General features: G+C 43.1%; 1 protein-coding gene across 1 annotated transcript in view; it reads left to right on the top strand.

The window, feature by feature from the left end:
- The window catches only part of ARHGEF3 (Rho guanine nucleotide exchange factor 3), a 309795-nt gene that overhangs the window by 95087 nt on the left and 190149 nt on the right, over positions 1–24559 (top strand). The window contains exon 3 of the mRNA XM_088027978.1: positions 13294–13360. Coding sequence (XP_087884104.1) covers positions 13294–13360 — 67 coding nt within the window. The remainder of the gene's footprint in view (positions 1–13293; positions 13361–24559) is intronic.

Raw genomic sequence — 24559 nt, forward strand, 5'->3', positions numbered from 1 at the left:
CACACTCCAGTCCCTTTTCCCTCTCAGTCCCCAGAGGGAACCACTCCGCCACAGTTGATAAAGCCTTTTCATCTGTAGTCTTACTACGTGTATGTGTGGCTATCAACAACAGAGTGTTATTTTGTGAGATTCTAAATAGTATTATATCATATATCATGCATATCTCCTGCAACTTGGATTTCCTTTCTCTCTCTCTTTTTTTAAAGATTTTATTTATTTATTTGACAGAGAGAGAGAGCGAGCACAAGCAGAGGTAGTGGCAGGCAGAGGGAGAAGCAGACTCCCCGCTGAGCAGGGAGCCCGACGTGGGGCTCGATCCCAGGACCCCAGGATCATGACCTGAGCCAAAGGCAGACGCTTAACCAACTGAGCCACCCAGGCACCCCCCCCTCTTTTTTTTTATTTAGATTTTTCATTACCATATGGTCCTACGTGGTCTACCACTGCAAAGAACGAATATAGCTTCATTTAAGCTGTCCTCTATTGACAGATGTGTAAGATGTTAAATTTAGCTTCCAGTTTTTCCATTGTGCCATCTCTCTTTTGCATCTTAGCTCTTGACTCTTTTAGCTTCAGCAATCAGTTTGGGCAGTTTTGTCTATTTTGGTAATCTTTGCAAAGATCAGCTTTTTACCTCCTGCATTTTTAGCTTGCTTTTCCTGTGGCCTGGCCTGTTGCTCTGTCTTATCACCTGCTTAAGTCCCTCATCTCTGTCAGGTCTCAGGGAGGCCTCATTTCCTCTGGGAGGTCCTTCTGGCTCCTCAGATGATTGAGCCCCTTTGGCACTCCCTATACCACTCTTTTTTTTTTTTTTTTTAAAGACTTACTATGTTCTTTCTCTCTCTCATTGTCTTTTTGTAAGTTTCATGAAAGCAGACACTGGATCTGTGTTGTTCATTAATGTAATGTAACCGTATCTCTAGTGTCTGGTACTGTGTCTGCCCTACAGAAGGTGTTCTATAATATTGGAGACAAATTAATGTGTGAGCCCCTATGATGGGGTACAGCCCCCCTCTCCAAAGGGTGCAGGCTCTCTTTCAGGGTGCCTTCTCAACAGGGCTGTTGCTGAGGATCCAACTAGTGTTGAGTGCTTGTACCAATTGGCTATTTCTGAGGTTCTGTGATCCTTTTTCCCCACAACGTATCAGGACATAAAGAGTTGGGGCGGCAGCCATGGCAGGAGCGAATGAAGCTGTGGAAACGTGTTACTGGGTGGTGCCTTGGTGCTTTTGTGTAAGAGATGAGCCACAATGAGGAGCTTTCTATTTAGCAAACTACCTCTACACCTTGAGCTTCTCCACAAAGAATTGTGTCTTCACCCAGCTTAACACCTGCCAGTCCATCCTCAATTATGTACCACAAACAGAACTAAGAAGACATTTCCCTGAAAGAGACTGTCACTGTCTTAAGTGATCCAAACAGAATAAAAATACCTGGCACGGGGGCGCCTGGGTGGCTCAGTCAGCTGAGCGTCCCCCTCGTGATTTTGGCTCACGTTGTGGTCTCAGGGTCATGGGATCGGGCCCGTGTCGGGTTCTGTGCTCAGAGGAAAGTCTGCCTCCCCTCTCCCTCTGGCCCTCCTTCTGCTCACACACTCCTTTTCTCTCTCTCTGTCTAAAAATGAATGAATAAATCTTTAAAAATATTACCTGGCACAGGTGGTACCATATTCTGCATTAATTTTCCTAATAAAATGTAGCTTTTTGGCTTTCTTAGTAGTGCTACAATTGTCTTTATGGATAGAGAGAAGTAAAACAGAAGAAAGAAAAGGAAAGTTTTGTTAGCAAGATGCCTTGAACTGAGAATTAAGACATTAAAATATTTAAAACAAATACAAAATGCTGGCAAAAATGGTACTCTTTGGAAGGGAAGTAGGGTGGGGGGCAGAAAATTAGAGAATGGAGGGGATCACTTTTCATGGTTACATTGTGTTCATTTTTGTAGTCATGTTGTTGTCTAACACAAATATGGCAGGTTGAAGCCTTTGTTTTATTTTGTTTTATCCAATGTATAAGAATTAGTGTGAATTTCACTGGCTGTCCAACATGAGCCATAGCAATGATGATGATAAGTAACATTCCTTCTTTTTGGGTTAAAGAAGGAGCCTTCAAGATGCTCCTCCTTATGATGAATTGTCAGAAGGTCAGTAGTAACCTAATGCTACATACAATGCCTATGTCATTTACCTACTGCATCTGATCACATAGGCATTTTATCAGCTTACATCATCATCATAAGGGCGATACAGTACAATAAGATACTTGAGAGAGGCCACATTCACATACTTTTATTACTACATTTGGTGTTATAATTCTTCTTTTTTTTTTTTTTTTGGAGAGAGCGGGGTGGGGGGGAGAGGGAGAGAGAGAATCTTAAGCAGGCTCCATGCTGGGTGTGGCTGCCGTGCGGCTCAATCGCATGACCTTGAGATCATGACCTGAACCGAAATCAAAAGTTGTTCACTCAACCAACTGAGCCACCCAGGTGCTCCTGTTATAATTCTATCTTGTTAGGAGTTATTGTCATCCCTGTACTATGTATGCTCCATTCATAATAGGTACATATGTATAGGAGAAAACATAGCATGTATGGGGTTCAGTCATATCCGTTGGTTCAGGCATCCACTGGGAGTCTTCAAACGTACCCTTTTTTTTTAAAGTAAGCTCTGCATCCAGTGTGGGGCCGGAACTCACAACCCAAAGATCAAGAGTCACATGCTCCACCTACTGAGCCAGCCAGGTGCCTCTGAAACATACCCTTCATGCAGACAGGGGGACTACTGTAATAACTAATTTGAGCATCTAGCGTGTGCCAGATTCCCTACCATTTTATATAGTACATTAATGCTTCAATTTTGTGAAGAGAGATTATTATCCACATTTTACAGATGAGAAAATGGAGGTTCAGAGGGAGTAGAGAGTAGGTAGCCTGGTTGAAGTCCCCCAACAAGAAAGGGAGGGAGCCACTCTTGGAGCCCCAAGTTGGTCCTACCCCAGACACTAGGCTCTTAGCCCCACATAGTGCATGGGCAGCAGAAGCTTCTGAAACCCATACTCTTAGGAGCTGCTCTGGAAATGGTCACTAATCCTCCTCCCAAGGTGGTGGGAAAAAGCTCTATTTGTTTTCCTGTGGCAGGAAATACATTCTGTTGCTAACCCTGAGGCCTATTGCTACTGAGCTTATTCTGTTTGAGTCTAACCACACACCCCTGAATCTGAGATCATTCCCTAAATGCATCTTGAATCCTGACTTTTTGCTCCTACCGTGGGCATTTCTCCATGTCTACCATAAGCTCTCTGGAGGAGGGAATATTTATAATTTTTCTTCCTAGGCTTTCCTACGGTTATCATCTCCTAGTCAAGAAGCTCTCCCTCCTGTCTCGGTGGCTTCTCTCCTGCTGCATGCCCATCCCTGGCTTCCCATGGGTTTCTCCACGGAGGTGGATAGGTACTGGTCAGCACTGTTCTCCTGACATCTGCAGGACAGGCTGTGCTTCTTTTTTTTTTTTTTTAATTTTTTATTGTTATGTTAATCACCATATATTACATCATTAGTTTTTGATGTAGTGTTCCATGATTCATTGTTTGTTCATAAACCCAGTGCTCTATGCAGAATGTGCCCTCTTTAATACCCATCACCAGGCTAACCCATCCCCCCACCCTCCTCCCCTCTAGAACCCTCAGTTTGTTTTTCAGAGTCCATCATCTCTCATGGTTCGTCTCCCCCTCTGACTTACTCCCCTTCATTCTTCCCCTCCTGCTATCTTCTTTTTCTTTTTTCTTAAAATATGTTGCGTTATTTGTTTCAGAAGTACAGATCTGTGATTCAACAGTCTTGCACAATTCACAGCGCTCACTGTAGCACATAACCTCCCCAATGTCTATCACCCAGCCACCCCATCCCTTCCACCCCCAACCACTCCAGCAACACTCAGTTTGTTTCCTGAGATTAAGAATTCCTCATATCAGTGAGGTCATATGATACATGTCTTTCTCTGATTGACTTATTTCACTCAGCATAACTCAGTTCCATGGAACTGAGTTCCAACACTCCAGTTCCATCCACATCGTTGCAAATGGCAAGATCTCATTCCTTTTGATGGCTGCATAATATTCCATTGTGTATATATACCACATCTTCTTTATCCATTCCTCTGTCAATGGACATCTTGGCTCTTTGCACAGTTTGGCTCTTGTGGACATTGCTGCTATAAACATTGGGGTGCACGTACCCCTTCGGGTCCCTACATTTGTATCTTTGGGGTAAATAGCCAGTAGTGCAATTGCTGGATCGAATGGTAGCTCTAATTTCAACTGTTTGAGGAACCTCCATACTGTTTTCCAGAGTGGTTGCACCAGCTTGCATTCCCACCAACAGTGTAGGAGGGTTCCCCTTTCTCCACATCCCCACCAACATCTGTCGTTCCCTGACTTGTTAATTTTAGCCATTCTGACGGGTGTGAGGTGGTATCTCATTGAGGTTTTGATTTGGATTTCCCTGATGCCGAGCGATGTTGAGCACTTTTTCATGTGCCTGTTGGCCATTTGGATGTCTTCTTTGGAAAAATGTCTGTTCATGTCTTCTGCCCATTTCTTGATTGGATTATTTGTTCTTTGGGTGTTGAGTTTGGTAAGTTCTTTATAGATTTTGGATACTAGCCCTTTATCTGATTGATAGGTCATTTGCAAATATTTTCTCCCATTCTGTCGGTTGTCTTTTGGTTTTGTGGACTGTTTCTTTTGCTGTGCGAAAGCTTTTTATCTTGATGAAATCCCAATAGTTCATTTTTGCCCTGGCTTCCCATGCCTTTGGCGATGTTTCTAGGAAGAAGTTGCTGCGGCTGAGGTGGAAGAGGTTGCTACCTGTGTTCTCCTTTAGGATTTTGATGGACTCCTGTCTCACGTTTAGGTCTTTCAACCATTTGGAGTCTTTTTTTGTGTGTGGTGTAAGGAAATGGTCCCGTTTCATTCTTCTGCATGTGGCTGTCCAATTTTCCCAACACCATTTGTTGAAGAGACTGTCTTTTTTCCATTGGACATTCTTTCCTGCTTTGTCAAAGATAAGTTGACCATAGAGTTGGGGGTCCATTTCTGGGCTCTCGATTCTGTTCCATTGATCTATGTGTCTGTTTTTGTGCCAGTACCATACTGTCTTGATGATGACAGCTTTGTAATAGAGCTGGAAGTCCGGAATTGTGATGCCGCCACCTTTGCTTTTCTTTTTCAATATTCCTCTGGCTATTCGGGGTCTCTTCTGGTTCCATACAAATTTTAGGACTGTTTGTTCCATTTCTTTGAAAAAAGTGGATGGTATTTTGATGGGGATTGCATTGAATGTGTAGATTGCTCTAGGTAGCATTGACATTTTCACAATGCTGGTTCTCCCAATCCATGAGCATGGAATGTTTTTCCATTTCTTTGTGTCTTCTTCAATTTCTTTCATGAGTATTTTATAGTTTTCTGAATACAGATCCGTTGCCTCTTTGGTTAAATTTATTCCAAGGTATCTTATGGTTTTGGGTGCAATTGTAAATGGGATCGACCCCTTGATTTGTCTCTCTTCTGTCTTGTTGTTGGTGTATAGGAATGCCACTGATTTCTGTGCATTGATTTTATATCCTGCTACTTTACTGAATTCCTGTATGAGTTCAAGCAGTTTTGGGGTGGAGTCTTTTGGGTTTTCCACATACACTATCATATCATCTGCAAAGAGTGAGAGTTTGACTTCCTCTTTGCCGATTTGGATGCCTTTGATTTCTTTTTGTTGTCTGATTGCTGTGGCTAGGACTTCTAATACTATGTTGAATAGCAGTGGTGAGAGTGGACATCCCTGCCACGTTCCTGACCTTAGGGGAAAAGCTCTCAGCCTTTCCCCATTGAGAATGATATTCACTGTAGGTTTTTCATAGATGGCTTTTATGATATTGAGGTATGTACCCTCTAACCCTATACTCTGAAGAGTTTTGCTCAAGAAAGGATGCTGTACTTTGTCAAATGCTTTTTCTGCATCTATTGAGAGGATTATATGATTCTTGTTCTTTCTTTTGTTAATGTATTGGATCGCGTTGATTGATTTGCGGATGTTGAACCAGCCTTGCAGCCCAGGGATAAATCCCACTTGGTCGTGGTGAATAATCCTTTTAATGGTCTGTTGGATCCTATTGGCTAGTATTTTGGTGAGAATTTTTGCATCCATGTTCATCAAGGATATTGGTCTGTAATTCTCCTTTTTGATGGGGTCTTTGTCTGCTTTTGGGATCAAGGTAATGCTGGCCTCATAAAATGAGTTTGGAAGTTTTCCTTCCATTTCTATTTTTTGGAACAGTTTCAGGAGAATAGGTATTAATTCTTCTTTAAATGTCTGATAGAATTCCCTTGGGAAGCCATCTGGCCCTGGGCTTTTGTTTCTTGGGAGATTTTTGATGACTGCTTCAATTGCCTTAGTGGTTATAGGTCTGTTCAGGTTTTCTATTTCTTCCTGGTTCAGTTTTGGTAGTTGATACATCTCTAGGAATGCACCCATTTTTCCAGGTTATCTAATTTGCTGGCATAGAGTTGCTCATAATATGTTCTTAGAATTGTTTGTATTTCTTTGGTGTTGGTTGTGATCTCTCCTCTTTCATTCATGATTTTGTTGATTTGGGTCATTTCTCTTTTCTTTTTGATAAGTCTGGCCAGGGGTTTATCAATCCTGTTAATTCTTTCAAAGAACCACCCCCTAGTTTCGTTGATCTGTTCTACTGTTCTTTTGGTTTCTATTTTATTGATTTCTGCTCTGATCTTTATTATTTCTTTTCTCCTGCTGGGTTTAGGCTTTATTTGCTGTTCTTTCTCCAGCTCCTTTAGGTGTAGGGTTAGGTTGTGTATTTGAGACCTTTCTTGTTTCTTGAGAAAGGCTTGTATTGCTATATACTTTCCTCTCAGGACTGCCTTTGCTGTATCCCAAAGATTTTGAACAGTTGTGTTTTCATTTTCATTGGTTTCCATGAATTTTTTTAGTTCTTCTTTAATTTCCTGGTTGACCCATTCATTCTTTAGTAGGATGCTCTTTAGCCTCCATGTATTTGAGTTCTTTCCAACTTTCCTCTTGTGATTGTGTTCTAGTTTCAAAGCACTGTGGTCTGAAAATATGCAGGGAATAATCCCAATCTTTTGGTACCAGTTGAGACCTGATTTGTGACCTAGGATGTGATCAATTCTGGAGAATGTTCCATGGGCACTAGAGAAGAATATGTATTCCGTTGCTTTGGGATGGAATGTTCTGAATATGTCTGTGAAGTCCATTTGGTCCAGTGTGTCATTTAAAGTCTTTATTTCCTTGTTGATCTTTTGCTTAGATGATCTGTCCATTTCAGTCAGGGGGGTGTTAAAGTCCCCCACTATTATTGTATTGTTGTCAATGTGTTTCTTTGCTTTTGTTATTAAATGCCTTATATAATTGGCTGCTCCCACGTTCGGGGCATAGATATTTACAATTGTTAGATCTTCTTGTTGGATAGACCCTTTAAGTAGGATATAGTGTCCTTCCTCATCTCTTATTACAGTCTTTGTTTTAAAATCTAGTTTGTCTGATATAAGGATTGCCACCCCAGCTTTCTTTTGGTGTCCATTAGCATGGTAAATGGTTTTCCACCCCCTCACTTTCAATGTGGGGGTGTCTTTGGGTCTAAAATGAGTCTCTTGCAGACAACATATTGATGGGTCTTGTTTTTTAATCCAATCTGATAGCCTGTGTCTTTTGATTGGGGCATTTAGCCCATTTACATTCAGGGTGACTATTGAAAGGTATGAATTTAGTGCCATTGTATTGCCTGTAAGGTGACTGTTACTGTCTGTTGTCTGTGTTCCTTTCTGATCTTTGCTGCTTTTAGGCTCTCTCTTTGCTTAGAGGACCCCTTTCAATATTTCTTGGAGGGTGCGTTTCGTGTTTGCAAATTCCTTTAGTTTTTGTTTGTTCTGGAAGCTTTTTATCTCTCCTTCTATTTTCAATGACAGCCTAGCTGGATATAGTATTCTTGGCTGCATATTTTTCTCGTTTAGTGCTCTGAAGATATCTTGCCAGTCCTTTCTGGCATGCCAGGTCTCTGTGGATAGGTCTGTTGCCAATCTAATGTTTCTACCATTGTAGGTTACGTATCTCTTCTCCCGAGCTGCTTTCAGGATTTTCTCTTTGTCTCTGAGACTCGTAAGTTTTACTATTAGATGTCGGGGTGTTGACCTATTTTTATTGATTTTGAGAGGGGTTCTCTGTGCCTCCTGGATTTTGATGCCTGTTTCCTTCCTCACATTAGGGAAGTTCTCTGCTATTATTTGCTCCAATATACCTTCTGCCCCTCTCTCTCTCTCCTTCTTCTGGGATCCCAATTATTCTAATGTTGTTTCGTCTTATCGTATCACTTATCTCTCGAATTCTGCCCTCGTGATCCTGTAGTTGTTTCTCTCTCTTTTTCTCAGCCTCTTTATTTTCCATCATTTGGTCTTCTATATCGCTGATTCTCTCTTCTGCCTCATTTATCCTAGCATTTAGTGCCCCCATTTTTGATTGCACCTCATCAATAGCCTTTTTGATTTCGACTTGGTTAGATTTTCATTCTTTTATTTCTCCAGAAAGGGTTTCTCTAATAACTTCCACGCTTTTTTTCAAGCCCAGCTAGTATCTTTAAAGTCATGATTCTGAACTCTAGGTCCGACATCGTACTAATGTCCATATTGAGTAGGTCCCTGGCTGACGGTACTACCTCTTGTTCTTTTTGCTGAGGTGATTTTTTTCGTCTTGTCATTTTGTCCAGAGGAGAATAGATGAATGAGAGAACAAAATGCTAACAGGTTAACAACGTCCCCAGCAAATATACTCTATACAAATCAGAAAAGACCTGAAACCAGGGGAAAAGAAAGAGAAAGAAAGAAAAAAGAGGGAAAAAAAAGAAAAAAAAAGAAAAAAACAAAAACAGAACAATACAAAAAAAGCAGAATATGATCAAATATGATCAGGCTAGTGCATAGATCAGTGCCACACACTAGATTTTGGGCGTATTTTGGTCTGTTAGAAAAAAGTGCCTCCTAAAATTTTAAAGGAAGAAAGACATATATGTACAAAATAAGGATTGATACAATGAAGGGATGGAAGATGACTGTAAAGATGAAAATTATAAAAGGTTTTATAAAAGGAATTGATAGGATAAGAAGTTGTTTGAAAAAAGAAAGAAGATTTAAGAAAAAAAAAAAGGAAAAAGGGAGAGAATGTGATCAGGCAGGAGACTAGAACAAAGCCATACACTAGTGATTTAGGGTATATTTTGATCTGTTAGAAGAAACTGTATCTCAAAATTTTAAAGAGAGAACAACTTATATATATACGCCAAAAATAAGGGTAACTACTATGAAGGAATAAATATGACTCTAAAAATGAAAAATAAAAAATGTTTTTTTTTTAAAGGGATTAAGATGTTGGTTAAGGGAAATTAAAAATAAAAAAAACCAGTTAACAAAAATTAACTTTGATGAACTAATGAATCATGGTAAAAAAAAGCCATGAATTCTATGTGCAGTATTCCCCTAGCGCTGGAGTTCTCCCGTTCTCCTTGATCGGTAAACTTGGTCTTGGCTTGCTGGCTGTTCGTGCTGATCTTCTGGGGGAGGGACCTGCTTGCTGTGGTTTCCAAATGTCTTTGCCGGAGGCGGAATTGCCCCGCCCTTGTCGGTCCGGGCTAAGGAAGCTGCTCGGGTTTGCTCTCAGGAGCTTTTGTTCCCTGCAAGCTGTCGGTACAGCTTTGGAGGACCAGGGTGAAAATGGTGGCCTCCCAATCTCCACCTGGAGGAGCTGAGAACTCAGGGCCCCGCTCCTCAGTGCGCCCTCAGAGAAAAGCAGTCACTCCCCGTCTCCCCGGTCTCCGGCCGCACTCCGCGCTCACCCGGCCTGTGACGGAGCGTTTCTATCTCTGGCACCCGACCCCGTGTGGAGTCTCCAAACCCAGCAGATCCCTGCAGTGCGCTCCCGCGCCGCTCCTCTCCGGGGAGGAAGGGGAGTCTCCCCGGCTCTGCCGCTTGTTGGGTCCCTGCTGGAGGAGCAGTGGCCTGACTTCCAGAAAGTGGTCACTTTTCTGTTCAGAGAGTTGCTGCTATTCTTTTCTTCGATCTCCTGTTGAGTTCGTAGGTGTTCAGAATGGTTTGATCCCTATTCAGCTGAATTCCTGAGACCAGATGAAATCTAGGTCTCCTACTCCTCCGCCATCTTGCTCCGCCCCCCCAGGCTGTGCTTCTTAACCAAGCATGTGTGCGTGGGGCATGGACTCAAACGGTTGGGGGGGGAGGGGCAGGGGGAGAGGGAGACTAGCAGACTCCCCTCTGAGCAGGGGGCCTAACAAAGGCCCAGATCCCAGGACCCTGGGATCAGGACCGGGGAGCCGAAATCAAGAGTCAGACACTTAACTGACTGAGCCACACAGGTGCCCCTCCTGAAGCCATCTTTTGAAGCCACCTGGGTGCTAATGTTTGGCTGGGGAGAAGGAGGATACTAGTAGGAGACTCTTATGATGCCAGATTAGACTATTAAAGGGGTTCCAGCTAATGTGAATGATCTGGAAGCCTGGCTGGTGATGGAATACAAGGGTTGTGGGGAGCCTACAATTAGGGACAGTCCTTCTCTTGGTAGGTTTCCTGGCAGTTCCCCAGCCAAGAGGGGTGTGTCCAAATTGCCATGAGAGTGCCCTGGATTGACAGATTTGCTTTGATCCTTTTTCTTTACCTATGAGGCTTCTTAGTGTGAGACCCTACTAAGCTGGTGCCCTCCCACAAGGAACCCCCAGGCCATATTCTTCTAAAAGAATGCTGTGCCCTGTTTGGTGGGGCTTCTCTCTGTATGAGAGGGGCTACATCCTCTGAATCTGGAGGCAGACACATCTGGTTATGAATCCCAACTTGGCCACCTACCAGCTATGTGACTTTTGGCATGTGGCTTAACCTCTCCGAGTCCTAGTTTATCTCATCTGTAGGATGGGGTAATGGTAATATCCCCCATTATACCATAATATATGAAAATATGATACAAGGTTACTTACTTAAAAGTGTATAATGCTGGGGCACCTGGCTGGCTATGTTGGTAGAACATGTGACTCTTGATTTTGAGGTCAAGCCCCACAATGGGTGTAGAGCTTAAATAAATAAAAGTATTTTTAAAAATATATCTTGCCATTATAATGTATTATGTACTATAAATTTGTACATATGTATTTTTATATATATATAACATTATATAGCACCATTATAACACTACCTGTATATCATGTACTAACAATATACTGTAACATAATAACCTATCTTATTGTGAGACTTCGATTATGTAGGCAAAGTGTTTAGCATAGTCCCTGGCACATCATGTAACTTAATTGCTGTTAATTATTGTGATCATAATTTTCTGTGGACCCAACGTATAAAACAGGGGCCCATTTATTCACAATGTTAGGCTTGCTATATGTTGTTGCTTTGGAAGCAGTGAAGCTCATCAAATAATTAGGAGGGCAAAGCCCAATTCTAACCCGGGGGAGCAGGGCACAGTATCCAGGGAGATGTTTTGTTAAATTCTAAGTTTTTTTTTTCTCTCAAGGGGGAAATGCTTTTTTAGAAGAACTTAGACCAACATGTTCCTTAATAGAGAAGTGTATTAAATCTAAATAACCACCCACGTGTTCTGTGTGTCTTGAGATGTTATTAGCCTGGGTTTTTATTGTCTTTGTGGGTGAGGAGGAGGGTGAGGCAAAAGTGGGGCTGGATATAAAGACACAGCTTTTGGTGAGTTGTCCCAGCTTTTCTGTGTCGGTCCTGTGCCCCTGCTCGAAGGCTGTTCTTAGAGCCAGAAATTGGGAGGAGGGGAAGGGGCTCTGCACTGACATCTTTGAGAACTTAGCAGTGATAGAACTGGATCTAGAACCATCATCCCTTCTTGACTCTATGTACCGGGTATCTCTTCTGCTGTTTTGCACAGAGGCGGAATGAAAGCCCAAGAGATGAAGCCTCATGGTCAGGGTTGCACAGCTGGTAAAACACCGTGGGATCTGAGATCAGACAACTGGGATCAGAATCCTGATTTCACCTGGGTGCTGACCGTTGGCACTTAATATCCTTAGGTCTCTGTTTTCTTATCTCTTAAATGGGTACAATGACGAACTCTAGCTCACAGTGTGGGAGTCAATGAGATTAACTCTATGAAGTCTTAGCGTGTGCTGTTTTAAGGACTCAATACCTGTTAGGTGCTGCTGTTAGGATAATCACCTTGCAGTTCGCGTACATCTCTTTCATACGGGAGAGCCAATTAAGACTTTTACTCGAGCCTGACTCAAGCCTGTGCAGTGGTCTCTTCTGACAGGCATTACTGCTGATTATGGCAGGGAAGTCGAAGTAAAGGTGTGGGTATCACGTGAAAAACTGACAACTTAGTACCTTTTTGGTACATCAGTGAACCCAAGGTACATCCTGTACCTTTTTGCACATCAGTGACTAAAACCTCAGGGAAAGTCCAAGATGAACCTTTCTTAGGGATGCTTTTCAGTGAGGTGGTATTTTAAGCAAACATGAGATTTGAATTGCCATATTGACATACACAACATTTTTGGGAGGAGTAATTTATTACTCCGTAGAAACATCGTAGACGGTGTCCCTGGTGGTGTGTTGGTAGCTGTCTGGAGTTGCCCAGCCACACTGCTCCTGCTTTCCTTCCCTGTACTGTTTACCCACGTCTGGTGCTGACCCCACCAGAGCCTGCTTCTGTCATGTGTAAGGATGCTGATTCATGGGGGTGATGTTAATCGGTGAGGAAACTGGTTCTGGCTGGCGAGGTAGCGGCTACATATCCTGTGGACCGTCCGTCTGAAAGTCTGGAGCTCAGGTGCAGCTTGCTCCAGGGAGAGTTCCGGGCTCGGCTGAAGCTGTAAACACCAGCTGATGATGTCCGTTTGGGAATTGCTTGTGTGTGAGAAATAAAGATCAAGATCGGGAGCTCGGTCTGGCTCTTTGATTGCAACCAGGTTGAATTTTAGATTCGATTTGATTTTTTAAGGGTGGGAGCTTGACGGTTTCTGAGGGGCTCTGGAGCTCTTGTCCTGGGGGACTGGGAAGGAGTTTGGAGTGCCTTTGGCTGCGAAGGATTGCAGGGCTGTAGAAAAGGCCAGCTGCCTCATTGGCCTGGGCCGTTTCTCCAGCCATCTCTTTCTGATAAAACTATATCAGAAGTCAGTGATTTCCTCTGAGTATCGAGCCCATGAGTGACGAACACATTGTCTTGTCTTTTCTCCTCTTCTAGGCCCAGGAGGCAGCGGCAAAACAACTTCCCCATGTTCTCCTCCCCTAAAGCCTGGAATTTCAGAGGGGTAAGTGTTTTCCCGGGCATGGTGCCCACTGTTCTACACCCTATTCTGGCTGCCCCAGAGACGGTGCTCTTGGGGTTGGCTCTACTAATCGGTCTTTGCCAAAGAAGCTGTGTTTTAGCTCTTGGAGAAATCATGTTTGTGTCAGCACTTGTGGCTTAATTAAAAAACGTTAAGTGGCTCAATTATAAGCGCCCGCTGATGTTCGTTTGCCCTGTAGGTCTTGGGCTCCTGGAAGCATCTGGTAAAGAAGCCAAGTCAGGGTTGAGGAGAGGGAGGCATTGTGCCTGTTTTCTTGGGAACCTGGGGGGACCCAGTGCACAATGAAGACAAAAGAAATCAGAAATGTACCATCTGTTAATATATAGATTTACGACTTCATGGGGAGCTTTGTTTTCCAGAAGGAGAAGTCTGTAAGCTCTAAACAGATCTAAACATAAAAATCTCCCAGTCATAAGGCCGTTGACCCTTAGCACTGTATAGTCAGATCTAATCTCTTGATGCACAGTTCTCTTCCTTAACATAATAATGCTAATAGTAATAATAATAATAATAATAAAGTATATGGAAGCCCTGCCGTGTGCTAAAATGAATTCTAGCTCTGACCTTAGGAAAAACATGGTTGTGTGTGTAAAGAATGCTCAGAGCTCTGTTTCACCACCCGGCCTTTGCTGAGTTGTTCCTTCTGCCTAGAACACAGCCCCCTCTGTCCAGCACTGTGCTCCTACACACGCAGCAACTGGCTCACCCACTTCATCCCTTGGGTCTAAGCCTTGACATCACCTCCCATGGGAAAGCCTTCTGAGCTGAGGCACCTCCTATGAACCCCTGCACTTCCTTCCCATTGTTGGGATAAGATAGTTAGTGTCTACGGAAATGTAAGATTAGAAGCTCCAAGCATCAGGTGTGTAGAGACCTTGTCATTCTGTCTTGTTCACTGCAGATCCCTGCGCCTAGCACCTACATACTTAATTGATTTGTTGAATGAATAAAGAAATCTTTCACATCCATCAGACACAAAGTCCACTTCAGACTGTGTTTCAAGCTCACGTCTTTGGTCTTTGCAGCACTGTTTTTTCTAGTTGAGTTCCCCTTCAGTCTCCTACATAGAACTTAGTCATTTTCTCCAAGTGTGTTATTAAAAATAAATATAGATCATGGTTCTGTTTTCACTAAGTTTACAATATGCTTTTCACTGAGTGCAAAGAAAAGTGTGTTGACCTCTTAAATAGACGTGCATGTCTTACTGAATGTAAGTCATGTGTCTCCTAAGCTGTTTACGGTTTTGTGGATAAGATCCCCATTCCTTCGAGTGTGTTGGATGATCAGTTGGATTCAGTTGGGTGATCATAACCATTACGTGGAAAAAACCTTGTGTACGCAAATAAACTTGGGGCACACTGAGAGCACCTAATTAAATATGTTCACTGCTTCAAGACTTCTCAGATCCTTTGATGTGTTGCTGTGCTTGGAGACTACATTTGAGTTGATGTTGTTGGTGACATTTCCCAAAGTCATTGTTCACTAATCCTTGTGGACAAGATAGTCTGTACACACTTTGGAAGAGTTGGCATTTATTGTCAATTTTGAACTGTAGAGAAATTAGACCTTCTGTGAGCAAGTGGGCCTTTTTTGGAAGACATTTATTTTCTCTCCGTCTCTGGCCTCCCCTCAGGATACCCTATCCTTCCTTCTGCTTCAGCAGTGGTCACTGGCCAACTCTTGTGGTACATCTAGGGTCACCAACCACCTAAGTTTGCCAGCCATTGTCCTGGTTTTAGCACTGGAAGTCCCAGGCAACCTGGGATGATTGATTACCATACCTATGGTGATAAGACCTCTCCAACTGTTTTCCCTTGAAAAATGTTTTGTGAATTTTTGAGCACAACTCTGTTTTATAGAAATTGCTGTTCAAAGGAACCTGTTAGATATACACTTGGTTTAAGTGACCCTTTGATAGCTTCATCCCTGCATGGTAACATTTGATATTAGGGAATAAGGGAATAGTTAAAATTGTTGGAGTGAGTAGAGTCCGTTAGGTGGTTAGGTCAGATGTGGTGTTTATTTTGGTCCCTTGTCCTTGGTTTGATTTCTCCTGGCCTCTTGGGCTTATTGGTAAAGTTAGACAAACTGACATTAAGATATGCCAGAGGGAGATGGTCTGAGTCTTGATCAATTGCCAGATTGGCCAAATTGATCTCTCCCCCTGTTGGAACATAATCCTCCCTGACATAGAGGGAGCAGGAGGGAACCCTACCAAGTGGAAACACCCTTACTCCCAGCCAGGCCATGCTTTGTAACCATCATTATGGTAATCGGAACTGAAGAGCAAGAAGGCCCAGAATGCCAGGATGAAGACATTTGAGGCATTATCTAGCTAATATATTTTCTGTAATGAAATGTGACTCCCAGGCCTGTTAGACTGAGCTGTGCATGCTGTCCTAGGGCAGGGCATGCTTTTTGTGAAGGCTTTATTTTCTTCCTTATTGAGAAAGGAAGGTTTTAGAATCTGTGCACTAGTAAATTTCCCATATTTATATATGTGGCAGAGGAAACCATTAAAGCATTTGTAATTCCATTCCTCTTTGGCTTGTAAAGAATAAAGATCCTGTGTGAGTTTCCTTATATTCTGGGCATTGGTGGATTTTGGGGGGATGGAGAGAAGTGGTGTGGGAAGATGGATGGTAAAAGGCGGGAGGACAAGGAACCACATCACTCTAGATGAGAAGCCAAGAGGGACACATGTGAGGGCTCAGGAGGGAGTTGGGGCACAAAGGGAGGAGAGGGAGTGGTTGGCATCTTAATAAGGGGTCTAGAAAAAGAGAGAGATGTTTAAAAATAATTTTAGGAAAGTCTTTCTGAGTGAGTTGTATTGTAAACCCCTCCTTGTCTTCCCTGGAAACATTCACTGAAGATCTGCATTACTCCTCAAGGCATTAGGAGTAGGCTTTGTGGTTTTCCTTTTTTGGGGGGCTGCAGTTTTTGGCTGTAGAGAGGTTCAGGAAAAGCTGGTGACCCTTGGATGACACTCTTTCTACCTACCAAGTGATTTAGCCCTTTATAGGAGTTATTAAGTGCAGGTTAGGTCTCTTGATTCCCACTCTTATCTAAGCAGACAGGGGCCCTTGGTGTTACCAACCCTCTTGACTGCCCCACCTTCCTGAACAAGAGGTGGGGTCATGCCTGTCTCTCACCAGACCCATAGGTGCTGCACATATGCTTATGGAAAGAAGCCAAGAGGAGGTTTTGGTTGGAGCAGTTATGGTGGGAACATCATGAGTAAAACCAGAATAGAATGACAGGAATAAGAAGGTGGACCCTGCAGTACTGTTACTAAGTGCTTCCATCAGGTGCTCATTGCACATCTGGTCCCCATCTGGTTGGGGCAGTGCTGAGCTCAGAATTTCCACTCTTCCTTGTGCAAATATTTGCCACAGCTCCTCCGGTTAGCTGAGAGAGAGAGAGAGAGAGAGAGAGAGAGAGAGAGAGAAAGACACTCAGGGAGGAAACTCGCTCTAGAAGTGTGGAAATCTCAGGAGCACACCTCCTACCATTGCCTATTAATTAACTAGGAAATACTTAGCAAGACCTACTGCTCCATACAAAGCATCGTTAAGGTGTTAGAACTGACGTTTCCATTAAATACCAACCAAATTTCATGGCTGTGCTTGTCTTGTCTCTTTCTCCAGTACCTGCTCTTTACTCTTGCCTAGGCCATTTGGGAAGAAATTTCTAGACTCTGAGGCTTTGGAAGAAACTTTGAACATTGTAGCCCCAACCTTTTAATTTTCAGATGTGGAAAACAAGGCCTAATGTATTAGTCAGGACTCTTGATTGCAAGTAATAGAAACTCAATTAAAACTAGCTCGAGTGGAAAGGGAGATTGATTGGCTCATTTGACTGAGAGACACTGAGGTGGGTAGGCTTCAGATACAACAGTATCCAGGGATACTGCCTCTCAGCTTTGTTACTCTTGGGGTATTGGTCTTATCCTGCATACTACATGTGAACTGTTTTGGAGGGAGAGGATGACCACAAACAGCTGCTTGTTTCCAGAGGAAAGAGAGAAGCTTTTGATTCCACAGTCCACATATGAAATCCCAGTGAAGGACTCTGACTGCCCTGGCTTGGGTCACATGGCTACGCCTTGGCCAATTACTGTCATCAAGAAGATGGACAAGCCTTGGTCACGTGTTCCCTCTGAGGGAGCTAGGTGGACGGGGTTTTGTCAGTGCAGCTCCATGAGAGCTACTTGAGGTAGGGAAGAGTGCTACCAAGGAAGAGTTTGGTACTGTTACCAGATCTCTCCTGGGTCTCTCCCAAGAGATCAGATCTAGAACCTGGTTTTCAGACAGTGAGTCCTGTGCTTGCTGCACGCTGCCTTGACACATCCCAAATCCTGTGTTTGGCAGGAAGTACACACACCTCAGGGTCAGTGAATGTTTCTTGAAGGTCAGACTGGAATGTTCTAAAATTCACAACTCAGTGGAGTGACGGTCTCTAAGACTCAGTACATACACGGCCAGGCCAGTGTTTATTGTGACCTCACTGTGTCCACCCTGCAACAAAGGGGGCACAACGCTCTCTCTCTTGCAGCCTCACTTGGTACATTTACCTCCACTTACTGCACATCAGCTCCCGGCAAGGCCATGGCAGTCCTGCATGGTAGATGTACTTATTCCCATGTCAAGGATGAGGAAACAGAGCCCCACGTGTGCTAGCTTTTGCCTAAAATCACAGCTGTAGTAAGTGACAGAGCCAGCGTTTGAATGCGGGACTGTCGGTCCCCAGGCCATTAGGGCTGTTGCCTCTTTATTTTTTTAAATATTTATTTATTTATTTGAGAGAGAGAGAGAGAGAAAGAGTGAGCACAAGCAAGGGGGAGGGGCAGAGGGAGACCGAGAAGCAGACTCCCCACTGAGCAGGGAGCCCACGCAGGGCTTGATCCCAGGACCCAGAGATCATGACCTGAGCCGAAGGCAGACGCTTAACCGACTGAGCCACCCAGGTGCCACATGTATTGCCTCTTTAAAACAAGGCTGATGACACATACTTTTCTTCAAAGGAAGTTAGACATGAAGATCTTTTTTAAAATGCTAGGAACAAGTGAGTATGCTATGGTAAACTTCATCACCCAGGATCCCTTTTAGTTCCCTTCTACTCCTTTGGACTTCATTTTTTTTTAAAGGTTTGATCTTCCCTACTTTATTTATGAAGAAAATAATTTGTTACCCTGTTTTGTATTTGTAGTGATAGATACAGTTATAACAGCTCCATTAATCCCAGGTAACTAGCCCCTAGCATTCACTTAGGTTATACCAGGCGCTGTGTTGAGTGCTTTATGCATACATTACTTCCCAGAACAATCCCAAGAGATTGATGTTGTTTGAGCCTCATCCTCATTTCATAGATGAGGAAGTAGAGTATGTTAGTTTTTGATCACCGCATAGCAAATTACCACAAATTTGGCAGCTTGGAACACCAGCCACTCGTTAGGTCACAGTTCTGTAGGTCAGAAGTCTGGGCATGGTGTGCTGGGTTCTCTGCTCAGTGTCTCACAAGACAGGAATCAAGGTGTCAGCCAGAGTGGAGTCTCCTCTGAGGCACAGAGGCCTCTTTCAAGCTTATTTAGGTTATTGGGAGGAATTCAGTTTCTTGTGGCTTTAGGACTGAAGTCCCCATTTCTTTGGAGATTGTCAGCTGGGGGTGGCTCTTAACTCCTAGAGGCTTCTCTCGGGTTCTTGCCCTGTGGCATCCCCATCTTTAAAGCCAGTAACAGAGAATCTGTCTCACATCAAATTATTGCTTATGCTTCATATCTCTCTGACTTGAGGAAGAGCCCAGTTCCTTTTAAGGGCTCACCAGATTAGATCACCACCCAGATCATCTTCCTTTTGATGATCTAAAAGCCAATGATTAGTAATCTGGTCATGGGGGTGATACTTCATCACATTCTCAGATTCTGCCGGCACTCAGAGGAGGGGATTATACAACGTGTACATTAGGGACTGGGGGTTTTGGGGGCCATGCTAGAATTCTGCCCACTGAACAGAGGTTTAAAAGTGGAGCAGCTTGTTCAGGGTTACGTGACAGGTAAGTAGTGGAGCTGGGATTCTAACCTGAGCTCACCTCATTCCAAAGTCCATGTTCCTTGCCAGCACCTTTTGGGAAATTTTCTTTAGTATGAAATTACTAACCTCCCTAATATACAGAGGACACTTGCAAAGCAATAACACAAATTTGAAAACCCAATAGGAAAATAGTTGAAGGATATGAATAAACAGCACAGAAGAGAAAGTACATATGACCAGTAAACAAAGTCAAGTTATTCATTCTAACTCATACTTTAAAAATAATTTTAGGGGCTCCTGGGTGGCACAGTTGGTTAAGCATCCGACTCTTGGTTTCAGCTCATGTCGTGATCTCAGGGTCGTGAGATCAAGCCCCACATCGGGCTCTGCACTCAATGTCAAGTCTGCTTGGGATTCTCTCTCCCTCTGCTCCCCCTCCCCCTGCTCTCTCATTCTCTCTCTCAAATAAATATAAATCTTTAAAAATAAGTAAATAAAAAAACTTTTTATTTTTAAAAATATTTTTTATTTATTTATTTGACAGAGAGACAGCAAGAGAGGGCACACAAGCAGAGGGAGTGGGAGAGGGAGAAGCAGGCTTCCTGTGGAGCAGGGAGCCTGATGTGGGGCTCAATCCCAGGACCCTGGGATCATGACCTAAGCCGAAGGCAGATGCTTAATGACTGAGCCACCCAAGTGTCCCTAAAATAAAACTATTTTTAAATAACAAAATAAATAAAAACAATACTATAATAATGTATTTCATTTATTTAGCTCTTATGTTAGCTACTATTCTTAGTGCTTTGCATGTCATCACACCTCCAAAAGCCCTATTAGATAGATACTATTATTATGCCCAGTTTCTGGATGGGCAAACTGAGGCCCAGAATTTTAATTACCCATCTCCAAGGTTGCACTGCAGTGAAGTGGTGGGCCCAGCTTTTGAACTCAGGCAGCCTGTGCTCCCAGCACAGTTGAAAGTGCACACGATGCAGAAGCATATCAAACTCTATGTTTAGGAGTAAACCAGTAAGTAAGGAAAAGCAAACAAAACTAACAAAAATGAAATTCCCCCTTATAAGAAGAGAACATACTATTATATACACAGAAAAATGTCTGAAGGAATACCCCTGTTGACTGACAACCTGGGGGTGGCACCAGAGAACCATTGCTATGGTAGTTACGTTTTTGGCAATGTCTGAATTTTTGAGAGTGGGCATATATTGCTTTTATAATGAGCAAAACCCTCAAAACTTGTAATATGTAAACACAAACTCCTTCCACAAGCAAAATCTTCCACAAGCAAGAGGAAGCTTATTTTAAAAGCTTCTTGGGGGCTTAGAGAACGTCAGGGCTCATCACTAACATGTGTTCTGGCAAAACGTCTGGGGGCTGATCGAATCTGGGTGCATGGAAGAGGCAGGCACCTACCAAGCCAGGCTGCAAGATATTTGCCCCCATCCTGTCTCACCGTCCACCTCACCCCCCAACCCCCCACATCTGAGAGTCAGGCTAGAGGCTGCCTCGACGCACTCACAGGGTGGGGAGTTTCACTGCCCTCTCGACAGTGCCTCTGGACAGCCCAAACTCTGAGTTTGGTGGACAGCCCTTGGCAGTCGCAACAAAAGCATATGTGGTGAACAGGTACATGCTCTGACAGCGCAACGCCAACTGGAAACTTAAGACAAGACACACTTCAGAGTATCAGGTCCTTATCGGCAGAATGGGGACAGTAATGCCATTTCTCAAAACTTAAGACTTAGTTATAATGGATGTAAAGGGATCTGAATAATGTCTCCATGTGGTTAAGTGTGCAGAAAATACTAGCTCCTTGTAACTAGAGTTCTCTTACACCTGAAGTGACTGTTTCCTAAATATGTGTGTTTAAGAGATGCCTTTTCCGTGTGAGGTGCCCCCTCAAAAGGAAAAACTGACTGTCTCTGGTTTCCGCTTGGCCCTCTTGCCTCATTTCCCTCCAGGCAGTAGAGAAGCTAGCCCTCGAACAGCTGCTGACACCTGTGAGGATAAGCCCCTGTCCTCTTCAGTCTGCGGACACCAACAATACGTCAGACACACTGAAACTCAGTTTTATTTTATTTATTTATTTATTTATTTATTTATTTATTTATTTATTTATTTATTTTAAAGATTTTATTTATTATTTGACAGAGAGATAGCAAGAGCAGGAACACCGCGCGAGAGTGGGAGAGGGAGAAGCAGGCTTCCTGATGTGGGGCTCGATCCCAGGACTCCGGGATCATGACCTGAGCCGAAGGCAGACACTTAATGACTGAGCCACCCAGGCGCCCCTGAAGCTCAGTTTTAGATGCAAAAGCAGTTTCTTTTTTTGGTCACATGTGAGGTCTGTGGTGACGTAGTGGCTTTAATGACAGTACTACAAATTCTGAACTTTGGAGGCAGAATTTATAGATGCCTTTATTTTATGTAGCTATTCAATTATTCCCTTTTGTGTTCCAGAATTATGCAGGGTAAAAGATAATTTTGACTTAATTTTCTGGGTTAAGAAATCTTAGTTGAAGGTGACAGAAACAATTCAAATTGGCTTAAACAAGGAGATTTTTTTTTAAATTACAGAGGTCTAGGGATGCCTGGGTAGCTCAGTGGGTTAAGCATTTGCCTTCGGCTCAGGTCATGATCCCAGGGTCCTGGGATTGAGTCCCGTATTTGGCTCCTTGCTCAGCGGGGAGCCTGCTTCTCCCTCTGTCTGCCACTCCCCCTGCTTGTGTACTCTCTCTGACAAACAAATAAATAAAATCTTTAAAAAAAATTACAGAGGTCTGGAGGAGTATCTTGTGGAATGAAGTGGGGCCTTAGAAGCCACTGGAACTGGCCGCCTGGGAGGGTTTTGGATTCCTCTCTGTTATTTGCTTCATTTTCTCTGTAGACTGACTTCCATTTCTCCGTGCTGTGGAAATGCAACCATATGCACATAGCAGCCCCTTCTCTCTCCGAACCAAAATTACTAGGGAGGGATTTTGATTGGTCCATCTTAGGTCAGGTGGATACTCCTGGACCAATCAGCAGTGGCCATGGAGTAGGGTTCTGCTGTACCACTGTGTTGACTCTGTTAACTATAGGGATATGGGGAAGGAGGAGGCAGTTTCCAGAAGAAGGGGAGAAGCACTAGGCAGGTACTAACAATTCTTGTCTATAAAAGTCTCCTCCTCCCCTAGTAAGGGATAGTCATCCTGATTCCCAGGGTCTGGCTCTCAGGTGGACAAAACTAACTCTTCTTCTTTCGTGTTTGGTTAGAAGCAGCCACTTGTGTTGTGTTGTTTTGTTTTGTTTCAAGCATGACAATCTAACCTGGGAGCAAGAATAGACTGCCCATAAGACATAAAACATAATTGTCTTCTGGATTAATTGAAATAATAGCAGATCCTGGAAAATTGCATTCCGAAATGGTTCAAGGCTGTCTCTATAATATTGGAAACTATTAGAGCTTAGTCTTGGGTTTTAAATAGAAAATAGCCCAAATATCAGTCCTGTGTTGCTTTGTAGTTTGCCAAATTTATGGCTTTTCATGGAGCTTTTTATTTTTCATTTTATTTATTTTTATTTCTTCATTTTTCATTTTAATCAAATTTAGCTTTTATTACACAAACAGTAACAGGGCAATGATCTTGTCACCTTCAAAAGGCCCTGATACTATTTGCAGATGTGGGAGGAGATGGTAATGTTGAGAACTAAGGGGTTACACCTATTTGGAAAATCCCTTTTCTGAAGCTGAACCTTCCCCCTCAGTTTTCCTTTTCCCCTCTCTGTGAGATTTTATTTTCTATTTCCTGCCCATGTGAGAAACTGGGGATAGGAATTAAAGCCTTTGGCATGGGGGGTTGGTAGAGGTTTTGTCACTGACTTTTCTTCTCTCCTGTCAACTTCTTCCTCTTCACAGTCAAAGGTCTATTTAATGGATTGAACTTGGTTTAGCTCATTGTGACTCCATATACCCCCCACCGCCCTTTCAAGTGCTCAGACCACATTGTCCGTTAAACCAAACACACAATGAAAAGCAAGGGGTAAAAGCTAACACACTGCAGAGAAGATGCAGGCGGGATGGAATGGTCCCTACTGAATCATGGGGTCCACAATGCCAATATGTCCTTTCTCTCTCTGTACTGCCTTGGCCTTCCCCATGGATGATGTAGTTGATGATGATGATGCAGAGTTGAAGTTCAAACAAGAGGCCCACAGGCTGAAGGTGCCCTGGGCCAATGAGGCAGACTTCTTTATCACAAGACTCAGCAGCTGCAGTTTGCCAATAAGCCAGATGAACAGCTGGCTAATTTCTATTTTATTTGTGTTTTGGGGGCAGAGAACACATGGAGCCAGAATGGATATCTCCAATGTGGTAGCCAAATCAAGGTCTTATGTATGTTAAGTGCTCAGATGTATTTAGTGCCTCTGTATATTTAGTACCTCGCCAGTCTCACCTCACCTCCTCGCCATGGATCACAAGCACTTAGTAACCAGCTGCTTTATGAATATTAAGTTCTTTTGTTCCCTGCACCCTTTCCTATCTATGTTGCCCATATGCATGTTCTACTCACTAACCACTTATTTATACTTCACCTTAAAATATTTCTGTTTTTGAAGATGAATAAGTCTTACAAACCTACTCATCTTCAGTAATTGAAATGAATATTTTCTAAAAGTGTTGCTTATTCCATCTTGATTACATAAGGCCTGTTTTTAGATGTGCTGCCCTATATAAACCTGATGATGAAAATTCTTCTCTTACTTGGTTTTTGGGCACCTGACATTTGTCTTCCTCTACCCAGGCTCTCTCCTTCTGCCATTCAACTCTGGAAATCTCAATGAATACAACTCCTGGATCAGACTTTTTGTGCATGATTATTACTGCTGACTTCCACAAGGTGCTGGTAATAAAACCAGCTGGATTAGATGCTGTAGCAGCAACGTGGACCACCAGTGCCCTGACCTGGTTAATGCACATTCAGGGAGGAGGAAATGTTCTGTGCAGAATGCTGCTAATACACAATGTGTTTTTGTATCCTCAGGGCTGATTTGACCTAACATCCCATTTAGAAAAAAAGGAGGAATGAGGCTGATTACTTTTTTAGGGACAGAAGAGGATTTGTTTAAAATC

Source organism: Eumetopias jubatus, unplaced genomic scaffold, assembly GCF_037043125.1.
Source record: "Eumetopias jubatus isolate StellerSeaLion01/CBP00866 unplaced genomic scaffold, mEumJub1_p1.0 scaffold_1, whole genome shotgun sequence".
NCBI lineage: Eukaryota > Metazoa > Chordata > Mammalia > Carnivora > Otariidae > Eumetopias > Eumetopias jubatus.